The sequence below is a fragment of the Nesoenas mayeri genome (assembly GCF_963082525.1).
Source record: "Nesoenas mayeri genome assembly, chromosome: 12".
In the NCBI taxonomy this organism is placed as follows: Eukaryota; Metazoa; Chordata; class Aves; order Columbiformes; family Columbidae; genus Nesoenas; species Nesoenas mayeri.
Window position 1 is genome coordinate 14,230,942 of NC_137547.1, and position 20,931 is coordinate 14,251,872.

A 20,931-nucleotide genomic window follows, 5' to 3' on the forward strand; every position below is an offset into this window, starting at 1 on the left:
TGATCCAGAATAGCTGTTCTTGTGAAGCACTGTGGCTAAGACCAGGCTTGTCCCTGAATGCAATTAGAAAGGACTGGTTTTCCTGTGTGGATTACCCAGAGTGGGTGTCAGCACCTTTGCTATCAGTGAGATGTATCCTAGAAGCTGGAGAAATGGGAAGTTCAAGTGGAGATAGCAGAGGTAAAAACTGAGCAATCCAGGTGGTTGTTGCCATGTGTATATTTTGGTTAGGAGAAGGTAGCCCTGTCATTACAGAGCTATAATGTGACCTCTTTTTCTCTGTCCTTGCAGACCAGAATGTCAGGCTTTGGGTCTAACTGTTCTTGTGGATGCTCGTCGCTGTTCACCGGTTCCTGCTCTCTTCAAGGCATTCAGCATGTTGCAGGTGAGCCTTGAGCTTGGGCAAAGGAACACTAGTTGGCTTGCTGTCTTGTCATCTCCATCTGCTGCTTATGTCTCCATCTGCCACCTGGCTTTCAGTTGGCTTTGGGAGGTGGGGTTATGCACCCAGCCCTGTTTTAGGAGGAAGACCTGGACTTGCCAGACTGCAGACAAAGCAAAAAAACAAAGCAAGTCTGAGTTAGGGGAGAACACCCCTCCCCACCCTTCCATGTTTGCTTTAGCTCTGTGCTGAGGACAGCCTGTACCAGAATCTAAATGCTGTCATGAATTATCATGCTTAGAGATGTTGTCTCTGCATGAAGAGGCTGTGTGAAATATGCAGGGATTTTTCCCACCACAGAGAAGGGAGGGCGAGAGGCCTCTGCCTGCTGTGGAGGGAAAGGAAGGACACTGCTTGTCATGCCAGGTGGAAAAGCACATGCAGCTGTTGATGTGGCTGTTGGTGAATGATTGGAATCGGATATGCTGTAACTCTGTTGCTTCAGGTCAAAGGCTTTCATATCAGTCACTTGGAAAGAAAGTGGGTTGTGTTCCCCTGCTCCCAGTTAGAAGCTATCTGCTGCTGTTAGAAAGCCAAGGAGATGCTGGGTTATAGCTATGACTAATCTTGTTTAAGCAGGTGTTCCTTTTAAGTCAGAGCTTAGGTCTCTCATGACTCAAACTCTGTGAAGTAGAACAGGGCAATATTTTAATGAGGCTGGTGTCTCTGTGGTTTATGTGCTTCAGTGCCACATCTGAGAGTTGGGGCTGAGTCAGAGGTCTGGTCTCCTGCTTCCTGGGCTGGGTGGAGCTGTATCAGTGGCTCATTCTCTGTGGTCAAGGAGTAATCTGGTGCCTTGCTCAGTTCTGCAGAGGTAACAAGCAAGTATTTTCTCTTCTATGATGTGCCCACCTGGCCGTGGGCTCACTAAAGCTTTTGAGCATTTCATTGCCCATGAAATGGACCAAGTTGCATGGCTGTGTCTTAGTGGGATGATTTGGAAATCAGTAACATGTTGAGACTGGGCCCAGTCTCATACAAGCATGGCAGGAATAAAGCTATTCTAACCTTAAGTTTCTTGCCCTCTGAAACAAGGGAGGGGGAGGAAGCTTTTTGCAGTGCCTCTGTAATATCCTGCTGTGATGACTGTTTGGCTCTGAGCACCTTGTTATCAGGGTGGTGCAACAGTTAACAGGGATTAATGTACTGATGGAGCTGAATGTGTGCTCCACGTAACACTGACTGACAGAGCCTGATTACTTTGTGTGTGGTTTTTGATCCTTACTCTGACTGTTCTGCAGACTCTAAATGAGACCTGTTCAGCTAGCTCATCATCTGGTTATGGCACAGGAATAATCCCCTGGCTCCCCTGAGCCTTTTGGAGATGCTTAGCATTTGCCTTTGTGATCCCACGGATGTACTCTCATCTGCTCTGAAACAAGGACAGAGAAATACAGAAAACTGACTGTAATTACAGTGAGGCAAGCTAAGCTTTCTAGAATGCAGCAAGGTTTGCTGGCTAGTGGATGCAGAAGAGGAGACTGTATGTTGTGCTGCTAAGGTCATTGAACAGATCGTCACCTTGAACCCCTTTCTGAAGTCCCTGACACATGTCTCGGTGTCTTTTACTCCTAACAGACTTTTTCTGGAGCTCATTTCTCTGCTGTTCTGCTCTCTACTTCAACAGGGTTTTACTTACCTGCCTCCTGTGAAGCCTACTATGATAATGTCGATGAATCTGTTAACCGTTGAGATCCAGTGTTGTTTGTTCAATTTTGAAGGGTTGTTTTCCTCTTGACTCAGCAGTGAAGAGTTTCACAGCGGGTGAGCACAGATGGGATGTGTTAAAACAGAGTCCCTTCCAGCTGCGGTGCTTGGGTCTGTTAACCCTGGAGAAGCTCCCTGGGGAGGGAAGACTCATTCCACAGGTTTCTGGGTCAAGATCTGTCAGTCTAAGGAAATACTTCTTCCACTTCTCCATCTTTCCAGAATGAATTCATGAATGGAATGAAGTGCTCATAGACCACTTTTGGTGCTTGCAGGTAGTTTTCCCCACAGCACTGGGAGACTGTCAGTTGCGCTGCCTACAGCCATTCAGTAAACTGGTGAAAGCTTCTCATCTTCTCTGCCTTGAGGGTGGGGGCATTTGTGTTCCACAAGATTTTTCACCCTTCTTAGAATATGAGTGGCTAGGAAATCCTTTTGTCCCAGCCAGCACTGGGAGCAGGGGCAGAATAAAGCGCTGCAGCAGAGCTAAATCAGGAAGAAGCAGGAAGAACTCTGGCAGCTCTGTATGGAGGTGAAGGGAAATGTGCAGTGTGTACGTGCTGCAAGAATAGATTGTGCTTGTTCCTGTGGGAAGCTGCATAATGATGCTTTGGAGCAAGGATTTCTGCAGAGGTAAATGCTGCTGTGATGTCTGGTCAAAGATTGTCACCAGGAAGCTCCATGCTGGGGGACCTGTTCAGTAGTGTTGAGCTGATCCCTTGTTCAGTGAGCAGGCAGGACATGGGCAGCGGAATGCATACACTGGCCTCCAGTGAACAGATAGCTGTGGGACTTCCCTCTACCTGAGTCTTTGTGGAGTGAAATTCTTTTGAATTTTGTGTATCGGTACAAACGCTTAATCCTGCTGTGTGTTGGATTGGGAAGAGTCTGTTTATGAACCCAAAGATGCAGTAACAGTTAAAAGCAGAAGGGTTCTATGCAAACCTTTCTGTTCCAGAGGTGTATTTGCATGCCCTGTTACTGCAGAAGTATAGAGGGCCTTGGTCTGACATTAAAGACCTCCAACTCCTTAGAAGTGGTCGCTTTGAGATGGAACGTGGTATTTGGGGACTGTCCCATCTGCACAGGCATTCCTGGCAGGCTGTGTTTCAAACTGGGCCAGCAGTGTTAAGCCTGGCCATGGGCTTCTGTGTGGGTCAGGAAGCCAGAAGACTGTTGGAAACTTCAGTCTGAGAAAGATGGAAGAAATTATCTAATGCTCTTTTTAAAGAAGAATAAAAGAATGGGTATTTACCCTGGTGTTTTCTTAACTCCTGATGATGCCCCTCTATTCTGTACTGTGTACACTGTGCCTGTTTTGGGAGGTGAAGAGTTCACTTACATGTGAGGGACTCTGTTTCTTTGCTTCCGGAGAGCTGGTTTTGTTAGAAAAGGTGGTAAGAGATTGTGTGGAAGGCTTCAGGAAGATTTCCTCAAGTAGTATCCTGCTGTTTGCAGCTCTGTCTCCTGAGGCGCTCCTGTAAACTGGTTTATTCCATTTGGATTGCTCCTTCAGTGCTGGATGAAACTGACCTATCTTCAACTGTTTAAAGAAAAAAATATGGGGAAAAAGACTTGATTTCATTAGAAATATGACTACTTCTTGGACTGGAAAACCCTGACCTTCTTCCCTGACAGCTTTATTTATGAATGACTTTTTCAGTTTCTATTTTCAGGAGTAACAAACAAGTGAGTGTTTTGGCTGTTGTTGTAACCTCGTGTTACACCATCACTACCTTTATCCCTCACTCAGATTGCACATCTCATGACTGTTGGAGTAGAAGAGGCATTGTGAAAGAATAAATTTATTTAGTGCCATAATCTGTCTTGAAATTGTGGTTAGTCTTCATCCTTCAGTACTTTCTAGCAGACAAATTCAGAGCTGCTGAAACAGCTGTAATACCTTCCCATCTTCTCAGATGAGCTTCAGTATTTACCTAACACAGGCTAATTATGCAGTAAATTATTTTTGGCCTTTTGATCAGTGTTCAGATAACAGTGAAAGTGTGAATAATTTGTTTTGGAGAAGGGGATTTGAGAAGAATTGGAAACCTCTTACTGTTTTGGGAGGTGTTTCAGTTAGGATTTTTTTTCCTGCCTGTTCAAAAGGATCGTATTTTAGGACTAGATGAGGGGGAAAGGTCTTTTCCTCTGCTCTAGAATCTCTGCTGCTGCTTTCACTTGCAGAATTTGGTCTCCTTCAGTTGGCATTGTTACTTAATTGCTGTACTAGGCCCAGTGTCAGGTTAGGTGTATCAGTCTCTGCTGGTCCACTTGCCTCTGTACTCTGGCTCTGCTGCTCAAGCCAGACATTTAACCCTAAACACTGCTGATACCATTTGTTTTAATGGGTTTCCCTTGCTGGCATGGCCTGCTATGTTGCAGGTTCCTTGTAGCTCATGCAATACCAGAAAGGATTTGTTGCTTGACAGTTTCCAAGATATTTGCAGAGGCAAGGACCATCTGGGAGACATCTAGATGGGATGGCTTTTATTTAACCAGGTGGAACGACAGCTTACGTGGCTGTTGTCCTTGCTCTCCTGATCCAGGCATCATGTACATAGTGGGCCCTATCTCTATGGTCTGGACCTTTCTGCTGTTTCCCTCTTCCTGCTGTCGCTCTCTGTGCCTGTTTCTCACTTCCCTGTAGAATGCTTCTAAAATTGGTGAGCTGCTCCTGGATCACAGAGTTTGAACTACAGCTGCCAGATGTCCCTTGTATTTGGAATTTCTGTTGGTTTAACAGTAGCAACAGGATGCAAGTCCTTGATTGTGAGTTGGCAGTAAGTAAAGATGACATTTTTGGTGCTGTGGGGGGAAAACAAAACCACAAACTTCCTTTCAGTTAGAAGTGACGAGGGAAGTTATCAAGAAAAAATTTGGACATTGAACATGCTGTTGTTTTGTTTTAGTGTTTGTTTTTGGTTTTTCACCCCCTCCCCCTCCCCGACACATTTCCCTGTGTAGAAGGCAAAGTTTCTGTAGTACAGCCAAGACCTGACCTCTTTCATTGCTTCCTTAAATACTGCAGGCCTAGTTCATCTGACACAGACTACCTTAGGGACGTAACCTTGGTGCTCTGTAGAATGGCCTTCCCTATACCTGGTGACTGTGTTCCAGGCTTCAAAAACACCTTTGAAGGATAAACTGCAATTTTGTGCGCAAATCTTGTATGGTACCTTCTCCTTAGTGTTCCAGGCAGATCAGTAATGGATTTGCACTCTGTTCTGTTGTAGGACGTGGATCCTCATTGTATTCACGGAGTACTGCTTCTGGTTGAAAGAGATCTGACTTTTCGGATGGAGAAGCCACCAGCAGTACAGGTAATGGAACCATTCATCCAGGGGTTCCTAGAGAGCTCTTGACATCCTCTATTGAACTCTCTGAACAACGATATCTCTGTCCACTGATGTATATTTATTCTCACATGAAATCTCTGTAGTTGTTCTCTGTATTTTATGGCTGTGGTCTCTTACAGGTGTGGTATTTATAGGGTCGTAAAGTTTATGCAAGCTGAACATATCTCTGTCATGCTGTGTTTATTGCAGAGTCTGTCAGTGACATTTGCACCGTAATTATGTCAGTCTGCTGGAGCTCTCAAGACACAGGGAGTTTGTTGCGAATGTGGATAGCTGTATGGAGGAGCCTTGCACAATGAGGAGTGACAGGGATGCTTTTCATGTTCTCCTGTTAAGAAGGGGGGAAATCCTTGGTCAGGAAGAGATCACGTTAGGCTAAATCCTGAGCTCCATCCTTTGAAGGCACTTGTTGCTTTCCTGGATTTTGCATCTCTCATGTTTCCTCTCCTCATAGCTGCTGCTGTCAGTGGCTGAGACACATCTGCAAGAGGTGGGGAGAGGAGACAGAAGTCTGTGAGGCTTCTTTTGCAGCTGAAATGTCTGGCAAGACTAATATGAGGTGGTAACAGAGGGGGCAAAAATCATCACAACGTCATTGAACACCCCCACTAGAAGTAGATCTGTCTTTGGTATTCCATAGCTGTATAAGAAATGTAGGTTCTCAGCCACTCTGTAGTGAGTGAATAGAGCACCAGACTGCACCTGGATCATCTCGTGCTCTAACACTGTTACAAGCTACAAGAGTGAACTGAAATTCTGTGCCTGCTGAAAACCTGTAGGCTTCAGAGTGGGCCAGGACCTTCCTTTTGGCTCCCGTGGCTGTAGACATTGTAAACAGCATCAGGTTTGCTCTGCGTGTGGTGTGCTGCTGCTCTGAAACACTGAAGAATAACAAAAGCTATTAGTCCATTTCCTCATAGCCCCCGTGTGGAAGAATGTGAAGTAAGAAAGCGGCTGCAGGCGTGTGCGCACAGGGAGAGCTGCAGCAGACATTAAGCACATTGAATAAATCTGAAGTGCGTAGGAGGGAGCAGAGCAAAGGCTAAGAAAGGCACGGGCGTGCAGGAGGAATTGGAAGCATCATCAGTATTTTGCAAGGAGGTAGAAATTTCAGCGTGTGTGTGTGGGAGCTAAATGTCTGCACCTGAGTGCCTGAGCTGACATTCATGTACCTGCAGGAGCACTTGTCTGTTTTTCTGTGTATAAAACTGCTCTGAGGTCCTACAGACTTGCAGAAGGCAAGTTATCTGTGTGAGGATCCAGGAAATGCTTGGAGCTGCTGTGATGAGAGGTGAGGGCAGGGCAGAGGCTGCTCTGTTTGACTGTTTTTCCAGGAAGTGAGGTGGAGAAACTGGGGGCTGGATTTAAGTGCTCAGACTCTCCAAACAAATTCAAATTGAAGCACAATGTGGGAACATACGAGGGAGTTGGGAATGTATTGAGGGAGTTGCTCTGCTTATACTCGGAGATACTGGCTTTGGAGAAGACTAACTGCTGCCAGACTCCCATCACAGATGTTCTGCTCGCTGAAACGGCGTGTTGTGGCCTGCGTTCCCTCAGGGTTCACCCACTAAGCTGTACAGCAAGCTGCTCTAAGACTGGATTGATTTTTTTTGTTTGTTTGTCTTTGTTTTGTTTTTGTTCATATTGTACTTATACTGCAAATATATGCCGTGTGCCTTGTTTCTATGCAAGACAGATAAAGAAATAAAGGATACTGTCATCTGTTAAGCATCCCCTCCTCCTCCAGTACTCATACCCTAATCCATATGTGCTTTTATTTCTTCTGTTCGTGTGCAGTTCGAAGTTCTCACCTCCATGAAATCCCTTCATAAGCACATAGACAGCTCACAGCTGCCTCTAGAACTGGATGGGACTTTCCCTTATTGCCACCGGGACTGGTTAAGTTTCCGCATGGTGAGTAAGATGTCTCGTATTCTTTGGTATCTGAGAGAAGAAATGGCACGGTGCTGGAGTTGAAGCAAGAGGAGACAAGCATTAAAGGATAATGGCTCCTGTAATAGCTATGTATGCAAATTAATCTCTTATCAAAAGAATACTGATACTGTCTTCATAAAATGGATGCACACTGTGGCCTGTTAGCATAACTGTGGGAACAAAAACTTTTGTTTTTAACTCATTTGCTTGAACTACATTAATTCAGATTTCACTGTATTTTGAAGCAAAAGAAGAAACAAAATCCTGGTTTATTGTGATATACAGTGGTACTTCTCTTCAGTTATACTCTGAGGTTTAAGGGCAGACAGTTCTTAGGTTGATCTCAGGGGAAGGTTTCAATATCATGGTGTTATTGAACTAACAATCAAGGACTCGAGCATAATAAAAATAGTTAGAGCCTATTGTTTTTGGAGCAGGTTCCCCAGACCAGGCTAAGAGCTCATTAGTAAAAACTGCAGTCCCGGCAGGAGTGAGACTTATAAGTTCCTGATAATCAGTTCAGTTAGTTCTAGGAACATCTTTTTCTTCCTTTAGTTATAATTCACTTATTTACCAAAGCTGTCATCAAATTTTAACTCTTTAGAAAGGATCTAAACTAAAAATACAGAAAAGATTCAGCCCAGGGGGAGCATTGTATTTCTCTTTGAGAACTAGCCAAACCAGGCAAGGAAACAAAAGAAACATGCAGATTCTCTTTGAGTCTTGGACCCGAGATAACAACAGGAGGCAGTCCCAGCAATCAGTTCTTTCTCCCTGTTGTTTGACTGCTTGGAGTATGCCTGGGTACTAGGGTCCTCTTTGATTTTTGCACTTTTATCAAGAAAAGTCTCAAGAGATCTACAGTGAACTGTACTCGGGTGTGGATTAGAACCAGCCCCGTGGAAATGTTTGAGCTGAGCCAGGTTAAGCCTCAGAGGTAGATGGACCGAAACTGCAGCACCTAGACACAGTTTATAAAGAAGGCAGCCGTGGCGGAGGGTGCTGCAAGCACTGGTGAGCGCTGCAGCCACCAGTGCAGCACATGCTGATCTGTGGCAGGACTGCAGGTATTGCTGGGTGTGCAGTAGGGGATGTGCAGACTGCCAGAAGTCTGTAAAAGTAGCATGTGTGGTGCCAAAACCCAGCTCTGTGTACAGTTGTGCTGTGGAGGGAGCATAAGTCCTGTGGATCATGTGCTTGCTGAATCTTTAAAAGCTGTATTGAGACATGATTTGGCACACTGAGACCAGACAGGATTAAATCTCTGTAAATCTGTGCACAAATTGGCTGTCTTCATGTTGAGCTCGATTTGCTCACCCTGCTGGATGACAGAAACGTCACCTTTGCTTCCAAAAGATTCCATGGTCTTTTCGCTGTGATCTCTCTGCCCGGAGTGCTGCATGGCACACTGTGCAGAATTTGAAGCTGTTTAAGATATCCTTGATAATTCTTTGCGGTGCTGGTGACAAGCTTCAGCAGCTAGGCTCAGCGCATGCCAAATGTAAACTTATCTTTTCTGACTTATTTTAGAGCCTGTTTTTTAAACTTGCATCTAAAAGTGCCAGTATGAAGCTGTGCCGAGGCAGTAAGTGTATAGAAGACTAATCTTGGTGCCTGGGATTGACTTTGAAGTTTATTTGGCTGTGAGTGAGCAGAGAGGCTTTTCAAGAGGTTATATTTTAGTTTTCTGGACAGAGTTGGAGAAAATCTTGAAAGCTTTGGTGCTCTGTCCTTGCAGAAGGAGAATTCTTGAAGGAAGGAGCATGATGGCAGGACAGTTCTTGTTTGCGTCTTGCATTTTAACATACAGAACATTACCAAAGGGAATTAATTGGGATTGCCTGTTTATGGGATGTGCTGTGTGTGGGAATAACCCATATGCTCAACCCCTTTAGATCTGCAGCTATGTGTCAAACAGCATTTATTTCCTGTCTCCGTGATCTCACCTGCATCCTGCCTGCTAATCTGTCACTGCTGGGGCTGTTCCAGCATTCCAGGGAGGGAGTTCAGTTCAGTAAAGATTCAAACAGATGCTTTTTTTTTTGTTCTGTTGTTTTGTTTTGAGCATGGTTGTTTTTGGAATAGCTGCTTCTCCCTTCTCTGATTTAGGCTTTATATCACTGACTTCTTAAAAGTACTGTCTCATGAACCTCTGTGGAATGTCAGGGATTATTTTTTAGTATATTTTTCTTTCTTCCGCCCTGCCCTGAAAAGAGGAGCCATTTCAGATTTGTCAGTAGTTGAAGGTGCTTAATTGTAGAAGCTTTCTGGTTTCCTAATCTTTAATTTACACTACTTTTAATATGAAGAGAAATTATTTAATGTAGAGAGATTCCAAGTACTTGTTCTATGTTTTGTTCCTCCAAAATTCATGCACAGTGATTCATCTTAGTGGGAAGTTACAAGAAACACTAATAGTAGAAGAATGTGGGACATAAGTGTACAGATTTTTTTTTATTATTATTTTTTGTCTCTAAAGTGTTTCCCATACAAACCATAGGTATGCAAGTTTATAAGGGCTGCATAGAGGCCTTGATGGAGAGTGATGCATCTGAAGCCCCTGATGGGCTTCTCTTTGCTGATTCAGCCTGACCAAATGGTATAATTGAAGCCTGGGGTAACATGTTTGATCCTGTCTTGATTTCTGTACTTCTAACGTCCTGCAAGCTGAAAAGATGGCTTTTCTGTAAACCATGTGACAATAATCTCCACCTTGGTCCTTTCTTCTTGTAGAAGCTGGAACATTTGCTACAAGGATGCCAAGGTGCTTGTGCCTTTCTCCAGGGAGCCATTCATAAAGTGGAATCTGGAAAATTACCAGAAAAAGCTGAGGTAAGTGTGTCCCTCACCTTGTGCAGCTGTAGCTTTCGATTTGCAAGCTGTAGTAGCAGGTTATTCCAAGTGCTCTGTGTCACTGTGGAGCTGTTGGGGCAGCGGGACTCATAGAAGCTGAACTGAATGAAGTGATGGGGACTTCACTGGGGATAGAATCTAGTTCTGTGATCCCTCAGCAGCACTCCAGAGATCTGCTCTTCAGCTGTGCTTATTGCTGCTGGGTGCTTGCTCCAGCCTTGGCGTGCATTCTTGGCAGCTCCACCGCTCTGTAGCTGGTACCAGCTTTGGTGTCTCTACTACTGAGCAGTTGCCTCAGGCTGTGCCACACCTGGTTGGCTTGAATGGCCTGGAATAAAGTTAGGTGATAATATAGATGATGGTGTTCACAAGGCCAAGGCTGTGCTGTGGTTCCAGCTTTGCTGCTTCCAAAACAGAAACTTGGAAGTGGGCAAGAGGAGAAAGGTACAAAAGCTGAGCCAGTGTTGTTGCAAACACGTTATATCCCCTGCCCTCAAGCTGCTGTACACCTGACAGAGTAGGAAATTGCTGCCAGCTCTGCATTGTCACAGCAGTAGAACAATGGAAGGTACAATGGTGGCTTCTCTGGCCTTCCTGCACATGTATATTTCTATAAACTCTTCATGTGCATCTCATCCCACACCTTGGAGCTGTGCAGGTCCAGGCTCTAAGAGCAGTCAGAGCTAGCTGAGCGTGGAAAATGAGGCCAGAAAGCTCATTCTCTCTGTGCCTAGCAAATGCAGTATGGACAGTGACAGAAACTGGATTTCAGTTTTAGCCTGGTGGGGAAAGTATCAGGAGCATAAGGAGAACTCTTGATCACTTTGGACTTGGCAGGCTTGAGAGAAACAGCTGTGGGAACCAACCTCCCTCTTTCCTAGGGTGGACCAGGCTGGGATGTGGCTTGTGTGTGTGTTTTCGGCTGGGTACTGGTTTTTGCCCGTTCCGTCATTCCCTATCGGTTGCAGTAACTCCTCATCTTGCTCTTGTGATCCCTCCAGGGAGCAGCTGTGCTGCTGAGGAGTTACAGGCAGTTGATGAAGAACATTCTTGAAGATGCACGGCTGGTCAGGCTGCAGCTGGAGGGTGGAGCACTCCTGGCCAGGCTGAGGAAGGAGGAGTCTTGTGTCACCCTCACTCATGACTACAGGTGAGCCCCAAGAGTGGGAGGAGATGGAGATGAGCAAAAAGCAAGCCCTGGGAGTCTCTGTGAGATGACCCATCATTGGTGCAGGCTAGAGAGCAGCTTTGTGTAGCAAGGACTTTTGTTAGAAACAGCAAAGGTGAAAAGTGTAATGAATTTTAATCTTATCTTCTTCTGCTCTTCCCCAGTCCAGAAACTTGTCTGGGTGGATTCAATTAAATGGTTTAAAGTTCTTTTTCCAAGCCGGATCAGATTTATCTTCTGTATTGGAGAGAGGCCTGATGTTTTGTGAACCTCTAAAACGCAAGTCTGTCTTGATGATACTAATGATGAATATTTAGATCCAAGGCATTATCACTGTGTGATTTACCAAGGCACTCCTTATGCAAGGGGTTTTCCAAGGACCTTAACGGTGAGGAATGCTTTCTGGCTGAAGCGAGCTCTGATCTTTTCACACATTGATACGGTTTACACAAACAAATATTCACTGCCCATTTGCAGAATGAGAAGCGGGGGACTGAGAGGCCAGCTGTTTGAAATCCCCAGGGCATTGCACAACTCCTGTTTGTACTGTTTAAACACCTGAAGCCTATCAGCATGTGAAGGCCTCTGTGCTATGCACTGTGCAAACAGCAAGTTAGAAAGAGCAGCCGCTGCACCCTGGAGCTTCCAGCCCAAGTGTGAGATAAATGCTGGCATGTGGGTGCAGACGAGGGTGTAGTGGATGGCAGGGTGGCGTGGAATGGCTCCGCGCATCTGCAGCCTTGTGCTCTGGTTAAACTCTCTATTGCCATCACAAGCTGGGAGGTTTTAAGGGAGGGAACGGAGAGAAGATAACAAAATAGCTTGCAGGGAATCTCACCCAAACAGTGGGAAAAGAACAACATTTCTCTTTGAAAATTCAGCTAGTGGATGATAGTGCAAGTTGCTACCTGTCGCTGGGAGATGAGGGTATGGGGGTCAGCATTTTGGTGCTGAGAGGGGAGTGTGGCAGTAGGTGTAAGCGTGTCTTTACTGTGCTTGCTGTGACTCCTGTCAGGAGCTCTGGCAGGCCATGCAGAGACAATTTCCTTGCTGAACTGGCAAAGTATTCTTGATGCACTTTTAAGTAGAATTAGTACAGTGTTGCCTGTTCATTCTAACATGATGTGAGGAGCATAGATAATGTGGGTGGCTATGTTTTGGTTTGTTTCTTTATTTTAAACAACACACAACAACTTAAGAATCTTGGGAGAATGTGCATGCTTTTTATGTTTATGTTTAGTTTTGTTTTTAAGCTAAGCATGTGTTCTTGTGCAGGGAAATGATCAACTCTGAAACCTGATCTGACAGAGGCCCTAAGGACAATTTACTGCTTTGATTACCTTAGCAAGGGTAGGGACAGGGGATACGCGCATAATTCTTTGATTGTGCAGTGTTTGAGTGCATGCTGAGGCTGTATTAAATTCAGGTGATTTATTTCCTGCTAGTATGAATGAAGAGTGTGTGCAACAGGTCAAATATATGTGGTGCTCTCTAGCCTGAGAAGTGTAAATGAACATAGTAGGAGAAAGTTAGTCCTCTTATGGCCTGTGGTGCAGTTGTAGAAACTTAAAATCCGTGTATTGAGGAAATGCCTGCTTGTCACATAACTTGGGACAGAGGACTAAAGAAACTCTTCCCTGTTCTAGAATCCTTTTAAACGGGGAAAAAGCTCTACCACTTGGCCAGAGAATTTTGTATGAGGCACTATTGGTTTCATATCCTCCATGGCTCTGTATTTGCTCCTTCTCTCCAAACTGGTGTGCAAATATTAAAGGTTCTGAGTTGTGCTAACCCTGTAAAGGCTCCTGTGGTTATGATTTTTCAAAGGCTTCTTTAACTAATAGGTTCAAATGAGGATAGGGACAAAATATTGTAGCTGGCCTACTGAGCTAGCATGGAATGGCTATTGATGTATGTGGGTCCAGTATTAGATTTCTGGCGACATGTGAAAGTGGAACAGGATTGGTTGTGCCCCAGGGCCTGTTGTATTGCTTTTCTGAACTTTGAATTGTAAAATTTTGATCAATGCTTAACGGTGTTTAATTTCACACCCATTCCCCCAATACCTGAAATCAAATTACTTACAAAAGCAAGTCAAGTGGTTTTATTCTTCCGAGCCACTTTTTGGCTCTTCTGTTAATTACATGTCCTATTGTTTTAATTTTTTTCTTCTCTCTTGTGCAACAGCCTGATCAAGCAGAGGGTCATGACTGCAAATACTACTTAGGCAAAGTTGTGAGGCCAGCTGTGAACAGGTAACTGCCAAAATGTGCAAGAATTGCACATAAGTAGAGGCAAAAATTGTAAGTGCGCAAGTTTTCTGGACTCTTCCTGTTAGTTAAAATATGCCAACCAAAACTGCAGAGCTAAAGGTAAAAACAAGTGATTTTTCTCTAAAGGCACAAAGAGGACATGCCCAGCTGCACCATCACCTTGGGATTAAACAAACAAGAGATTGACTTGCTCCTTTGCAGAGGACGTGTTTTGCCAATCTAATGGCTTACTTTCTTGCTAGTTTGTGGCTTCACATGGCAAAAATAATACCAGGAGGTGGTAAGAATAGAGATGGACAAACCCATCTGAAAACGCTTGACTGCTGGTTAGAGACAGTATGCTAAAACAGGCGAGGCAGCAGGCTTGTGCTCTGAGCAGTCAGATGTTATCTGCCAAATACCTTTCTGAAGCATTTAGCAAACAAGACTTGCTTTAGTCTTTCTTTAGTAATGAAACTCTTCCCTTGGGGTAGCTTTTGGCATGTTTCCATGCTCTGCCCTCCTGGGGAACTGAGATGCCCTCTGGAGCATTTCAGGACACAGAGCAGTGGGATCTCATTACTGCTCAGGTCTGAGCCAGTCTTCGTGAGGATTTGCTAAGCCAGTGACAGTTCCTTTCCTGCAGAAATTTAACTCATCTCATCAGAGATGTGATCATGAAGGAGAGATGAGTTGTGGGACATCCCTTTGTCTTTCGAACAGATCTTTAAGGGCCTTCAGGAGTCCCTCCTGGATGTTCCCATCCTGAGAGATGCTGTAGCACCACAGCAGTGCCTTTGACTGGTAACTCTACTCACTATCTGCTCCCAATGTGAGCTGACCAAGAGTTTCCGTACTCCTTTCTCCACCAAGTACCACTGTAAAAGATAGCCTTGTCTATCCTGCTGCTTATCCACAAAGGGAAAAAGAAAAAAGACTTCTCCAAGCAGTCTTTCTGGATCTCAGCCTTTTCCTGGTTTAGAAATGAGGATCTCTATTACCAGAATGCTCATCCTGCCAGCAGCCCACCACAGGAATTGCCTAAGGGGATGTTGTGTGCTTGGTTGGTGCCACACTGCCCTCCCACCTCCAGGAGGACCAGGCTGGATTTGGCCTAGATTTGGCATGGGTATGCTACTGACAAGCCAGTGTCTTTGTGGCATCTTTAAGTGCCGTGGTGGTATCTTCAGCACAAGCTGGCCACCTAAAGGTGCAGGTAGACTGCTGAAGGTGGCATTGCCACTTATTCATTGGTGGTGGAGCTGGCTGGCTCTAAAACCAGCACGTTTGCCGTCACACCGTCTGCTGTGCTGAAAACTCAGTGCTGCTCCAGGTCTGTTAGCTGAAAACTTCCAGCTTTTGCTCTCCCAGCCTTTCTGGGGATTGAAATGCAGAGATATTAGCCTAGCTGAAGTTCCTGTTGGGAAGTGTGGACAAATGCCATGGAGACAAACATTGCTGTGATGCTATTGATACTTACTTTTACATGTTTGGACAGGAAGTGTTTAATAAACACCATCTTTTTAATAAGTTACATAGAATTGGCTAGCAGGTGCATCTTTGGCTTCTGGATATCTAGTGTATTAATCAACCAACCTGTGGCTTGCAGGCAACTCAGCCAGTTCTGGGATGTGGACTAATACATTGCTTATTTTGTGGTGGATTTCGAAGACCTCTCCAGGCTTATGATGGCAGTGGCAGAGGAGCTGCCAGAAGCCAGGTAGCAGCAGTGGGAGCTCTTAGTAAAGTGAGGCAGTTGCGTGGGGCTGGGCAGCAAGGCAGGGAGACTTAACCTGGTCTTTAGCCAGACATTTTCCAGTGTTGCTCTCATTATTGCTGCTCTTCTAGCATAGCCAAGAACTGGGAACGCTTGCCTAGACAAAGTGTCCGGTGATGCCTTTTGTCCTGTAGATACGCTATGAGTCAGAGGTGGAATAAAGAAGATATAAACATATTAATATAATGATGCTTTATGCTTGTTTAACCAGAATACACCCAGTGCATGCTCTACCAGTGAACGTGCATTCTCATTGTGGCACGGGAGTGAGATTGCATCATGCTCTGCATGTTGGTGGGCAAGATAGCCACAAAGCTAGATGTGAGAGCCGAAAGAAAGAGAAGAACCTCAGGTGGTGAAGGAATGACCAGGTTGGGTGCTGGGCTCTGGGCAACATGGAGCCACAAAAAGCATCATCTCTCCCCTCTCAGCTCCTCATCTGAAAAGAATTTGTGCTTGCAAGCTGTGAAAAAGCAGCTTATAAATAGATGGAGGAGTGAATTCTCCTTTTGTTTGCAGAAGGCAGTATAGTTAGTCTCTGCACTTTGAGGGTGGAGTGGCTGCAGCCAAGAGCGGGTTTTGTGAGCTGGCTATTTTTAGTGTGGCTTGGTGATCTGGTTGGAAATCCCTGGGTGGGGACTGAGCTGAGCAGGGGTAATGGGCAGTGTGGAGCAGACTTCCTGAGCAGCAGCTGCCAGGTTCCTGATGCTGGACTTGACTCAGTTACAGCAACAAAGAGGATGATCTCAAAGCCAACAGCCCCTGCAGCTCTTGAGTCTGGCTTCTACATGCACTACTGAGGCACTAGACCTGCTTGAAGCTGTGGCAGCTAATGTAGGGATCTCTGCTGTTGATGAAGCACTAGGTTATAGCTGTAGGAGCTCATATTTGTGGATCTTTAGCAAGACTCCTGTTACTAACAGCTCCTGGGATACTCCAAGGCAGGCACATGCTGCTCTGCAAATTGTTGTGCGAGTTCCTTTTGACAGAAGTAAACTCGGATAATGTACAAGCTCTCGGGCTCCAGGAGGACCTGCTGAGGGACTGCACAAGCCTGCTCTGAAGCTCTGGCTGTCTGGGGTCTAGGCAGAGACACTAAGCTGGTCTTCCAAAACATGGGACAAGGGTAGAGGGGATACAGGTGTCTAGTGTGTAAGTCTCAGTCTGGGGAGATTGGGATGGCTGGCCTTCTTGATTTCGAAGAGAAAAGATGTGTGCCTGCAAGCCGACAGCTGCTGTCATATGCTGGTGGTCATGGCCGGGCAATCTACATCGGGAAATAGCTCCTGGAGGTATTATTGTCTTCTGCCACCCCTTACTGCTTTAGAGACGTTAGTTTCTGTCTGTGCTGTGGCAAGTTTGATAGTCACTACTCTGTGCATTGTATGTGCTTCAAAACATGGCAGTGCTTGTGTCCCTTTCATTGGTGTAATTTTCCCGGTTTGCTTAACTAGTGCTTGCTCATCTTCTTGTCTCTCTAGGAGCTTTGGGAACCTCTCATACTATGAAACGTGGTCTGCGAGATGCATCTTCCATTGATAGGTGTCCTTTGCTTGTTTCTTCTGTGGACCTAATCCTAAAACCTTCATATCTTTCTTAGGACAAGCTCCTAATATACTTTGAAATGAATGACAAACTGTGCTTAAATCCTGGCCTCAAAGATTTGCAGCTTCCTACTGTGAGATGTCTCTGTGCTGTTGCTGGTGACACAGAAGATGCTGACGAGCACTAAACCTTTGGCCTTCAGCAGTCGCAGTGTTCTTCCACAGTCTTATTTGTTTGTCAGGTGGAGGGAGGAGCACACGGCGACATTTCTATCCAAACACATACCGTGCTGCTTGGTATGCATTGTCGTTACAGTCTAACCTGTTCCCTCTGTTTGCGTGGTGGTTTTAGCCTGGTAGAAAGCACTTATGCTCACATTAAACAAACGTCGTTGCTCTGCGCATAAAGGACCGTGGAGCTGTTGTCATTATGAGTGTATGAAGTGCTGTGTGGAACCAGTTGTGGCATTCGCAGAGAGGTAAAAGATTGAAGAGCTCTGTCTAGGTAAGTTTTCATTGTTCTTTTAGGCTTTTAATGAGATGATCCCCCTTAGATCCCCTTCTGCTGTTTATTTTCTACTGTCTTATATCCTAAATCTTCCTGGAATTAGTGGGAATTCACCCAGAAGACTCCGGTTTTGCTTGTTCTTGTTTGCAATGTTTGGCATGCCAACAGGGCATTAGGTAATTAGTGACATGCTGTGTTTTTATCTGTTTAAAAACATTATGGAAAAAATTTCAACAAGTTTCCAGTATAGGATGTTAGCTGAACCGCGTGAAGTTCCTGGCTCAGCCCAGACCATCCCACAAGCACCGTGTTTTATATGCCTGAGTAGGGCTAGATGTTTCTGTTGCTAGGGTAGTTAACAGCACAGTCCCTGCTATTATATGTATCATAAACATTGGGAGTGTGCAAAAGGAGGATGTATCGGGGAAATAGGTACGTGGCTTGAAATGGCAATGGGTATATATTTGAGCAGGGCATCTTGAAACCCTGGTGGTCCTAACTCCAGCACTAGTGCAGTCGACCTAGATAACAAGTATAAATATAAATAGGTTAATGTGCATGGGAAAAGGTTGGGAGGTAGGAGCTTTTTATGACTGGTAGAAAACCACAGCTTGATGCTTGGTGTTCCCAGAATGGTGTTTCCACATCCTCAGGCTCCTCTGCGGCATGAGCTTTCCCCACAAGTAGACTACTTCTTGGTTTGGGATTTCTTATAATGTTTTTTCCAATCGGTTTTCTGGATCTTACCAGGATTTAAAGTCAACCAGAGTCTGAACACAGTTTTATTGTAACTGAATGCAAGCCAGGCTGGTGAAAGAATCAAAGGTCGCAGCTTGGGGACCACACTTGGACACTTGTTTAACTGTATGCATCAGTTCCTTTGCTTTTAAAAGGGACTCCAGACTATTTTTCTACTAAAAAACATGTTTAAATTAACTGTGCTCCAGAGAAAGTTCTCTTAGCAATTATGGTCTGTGATGTGTTATATTAATTGGATGGGTTGCTCCCAGTGTGTGTGCTTGTCAGGTAATGCGGGGAGGAGGGATTCAGTCAGGTCTGTGGTCTCGGCCAGATCCACTGTTCCCATCATGAATGGCGGGAATCCCACAGCCAACCCCAAACTTGGTATTTGACCTCTGTGCTTTTCTAAGGACACTTTGAGGTTCTAAAAACTGTACACAGTTTCTCAAATACTTCTATTAGATAATTAAAAGTGCTGTGGCTATTTGTGTGCTGTGGAGTATAATTACAGTTTATTTAGCAATATCTGCATTAGCTTCGCCATGACCAGTTTAATTTTAACCTCAGCTTCATGTGAAGTTCTCAGCTTGACGAACAGGAGCTTGCATTTGAGGTCGACCTTCTTTATGGGATTATTATAAATATGGCAGTTGGGCAGGTTACTACCAAAATGCATTCATGGCCAAGAAGGTCTGTAATGCATTTCTCTTCCGGTGAAACAGCCCTCAGGCACACAGGACTCTCCCTGCAAAGCTGGACAGATTTCTTTCTGAAGCATTGCTTAGGATGTGTAAATGATTTGTAGCCAAGGCATCAGCAGAAATGATCTGGGTGATGTCCTTGCACCAAGCCAGCCTGTAAATCTCTTAGTTGCCAGATCTTATTCCTTTTCTGCCAAAACCTGTGGAGACATCCACAAGTGAAGTTCAGCACCAGGAGTGGAAGACTAGGTGAGGCTAATGTTGTAACATCTGACTTTGTTTCTCCTAAATCATAGAATGATCAGGGATAGCTGGTTTTCCAGGGCAAATTATCTGGAATATATTTGCCTAAACCCCATTGAATATGTTAGCAAAAGGCTATGTGTCTAGTGTTCCTTCCACCTGCAGGTTTTTGCTTTTTTACAATGGACCCAGGTTAGTCAGAGGATGAGCTCTGGTTTTAACCTTCACTTTAGCTGTTCCTCTTGCTGTTGGCTAGCGCAGTTTTTCAAGGGGCAGACAGTAAGTTGCAAAATAGTAATGGTTCTGCTGCTTCCCTCCCTGTGTTCTTCTGTCTATGTCTTGCTGGCATGGGCAGACACGGCTCCTGCAGCACCTGCTTTTGCAGGCCTGCTGTGTACCTCTTCTGTGGTTATTTATTTTTGAAAACAAATGAGGTATTTTGCTTTGAAAACTAAAGTGTAACTCTCCAAAGCTAGCTTTTTTTTTTTTTTTGAAAGATGGATTCAGAGAGAAATGGTCTTTCTAAATTATAGGTTTAAAATTACCCTACCATTATGCAACTGCTTGGCACTGCTCCAGAAAACTGAAGATGTTTGGAACCTTTTCCACTGAAACGATAATTGCCCAATGAAAACAGGATTTGAGGAAACATAAACTGACATCAAGCTACTCCTTTTTGCTATAAATTATATTGACTCTGCACTATTGCAAAATTACTTTGGATGATTTGACCATGGAAGAATGTAGTGAAAGACGCTTATTACCCCACTCACATGTGCAGGGAAATTGCAATGCGTCCAAACAAATCTAAACTTAGATGAGAGTTTCCACTGACTTCAAACAACTCTCTGCTTTTCTTCCTCAGAGTTGCACAGGCCTCTATTAAAATATCTTTAAAGTGCTTAACAACCAGGTGTTTTCCTTTTGTGTGGCAAGATGGAAGTCACCTTTTCTCCAACCAAATTTTCAATATTTGGTTTGTTTACTTTAAGCTGCTTTGAAAGCAATGAAGGACAGGAATGAAAAGCTCCCAAGGCTGACTCAAAAGAGAGTTGTTTATGCAAAGTATCATTTTCCCATGAAACTCCCTCTTGCAGGATATCGTTGAGTTTACTAGTGTACTACAAATGCTTTAGGAAGAAATTTTAAAGATGGGTATCAACAAATGGATGGGTGTGCATGGGTAGGTAAACAGATGTCCAGAGATTTGGAAAAAATGCTCTTAATTACCCAATGGATACTTTTTGTGACCCTTGGAAGTGCCAAAGTGAATTGGAAAAACAAACTTTCCCATGGACTGTGAGTGGTTTCTTTGTTTGACTTGGTTTGCCCACCTACTTTACACTACGGGGTGGAAAGGGTTATATTTTCCTCTGTGTAAGAGATTAAAAGATGGATGTTAGTCAGGGAGCCTGTCGAGCTGGTAAAAGTGACCTGTCGTGAGCTGACAATATATGAATGGAGTTACCTTGGAGATGCAACAGAAGACCAACAACTAGACATTGAGGCTTTAATGAATGCCTGCCAAGTGAGGCAGAATGTGTGAAAACAGCATGGCTGGACCTTGAACCAAAGGACTGAGATGCTGGGATGCTGGAGGAACTTGGCAGAGCAGGAGGGATGGTGTAAGGCCACACCTGGAGTCTCTCTGGGGCTCTGAGCCTGGAGGGGCTGTTTGGGAGCTTATTTTTTCCTGGG

General features: G+C 44.7%; 1 protein-coding gene across 1 annotated transcript in view; it reads left to right on the forward strand.

Annotated features, from left to right (window-relative positions):
- Nucleotides 1-20,931, forward strand: part of PLEKHG4 (pleckstrin homology and RhoGEF domain containing G4) — a gene marked incomplete at both ends in the record, with an annotated part of 62,514 nt that overhangs the window by 10,689 nt on the left and 30,894 nt on the right. Inside the window, 5 exons of the mRNA XM_080352014.1 lie at nt 292-385; nt 5,386-5,472; nt 7,309-7,425; nt 10,180-10,278; nt 11,301-11,449. Of these exons, the coding sequence (XP_080208140.1) occupies nt 292-385; nt 5,386-5,472; nt 7,309-7,425; nt 10,180-10,278; nt 11,301-11,449 (546 nt within the window). The remainder of the gene's footprint in view (nt 1-291; nt 386-5,385; nt 5,473-7,308; nt 7,426-10,179; nt 10,279-11,300; nt 11,450-20,931) is intronic.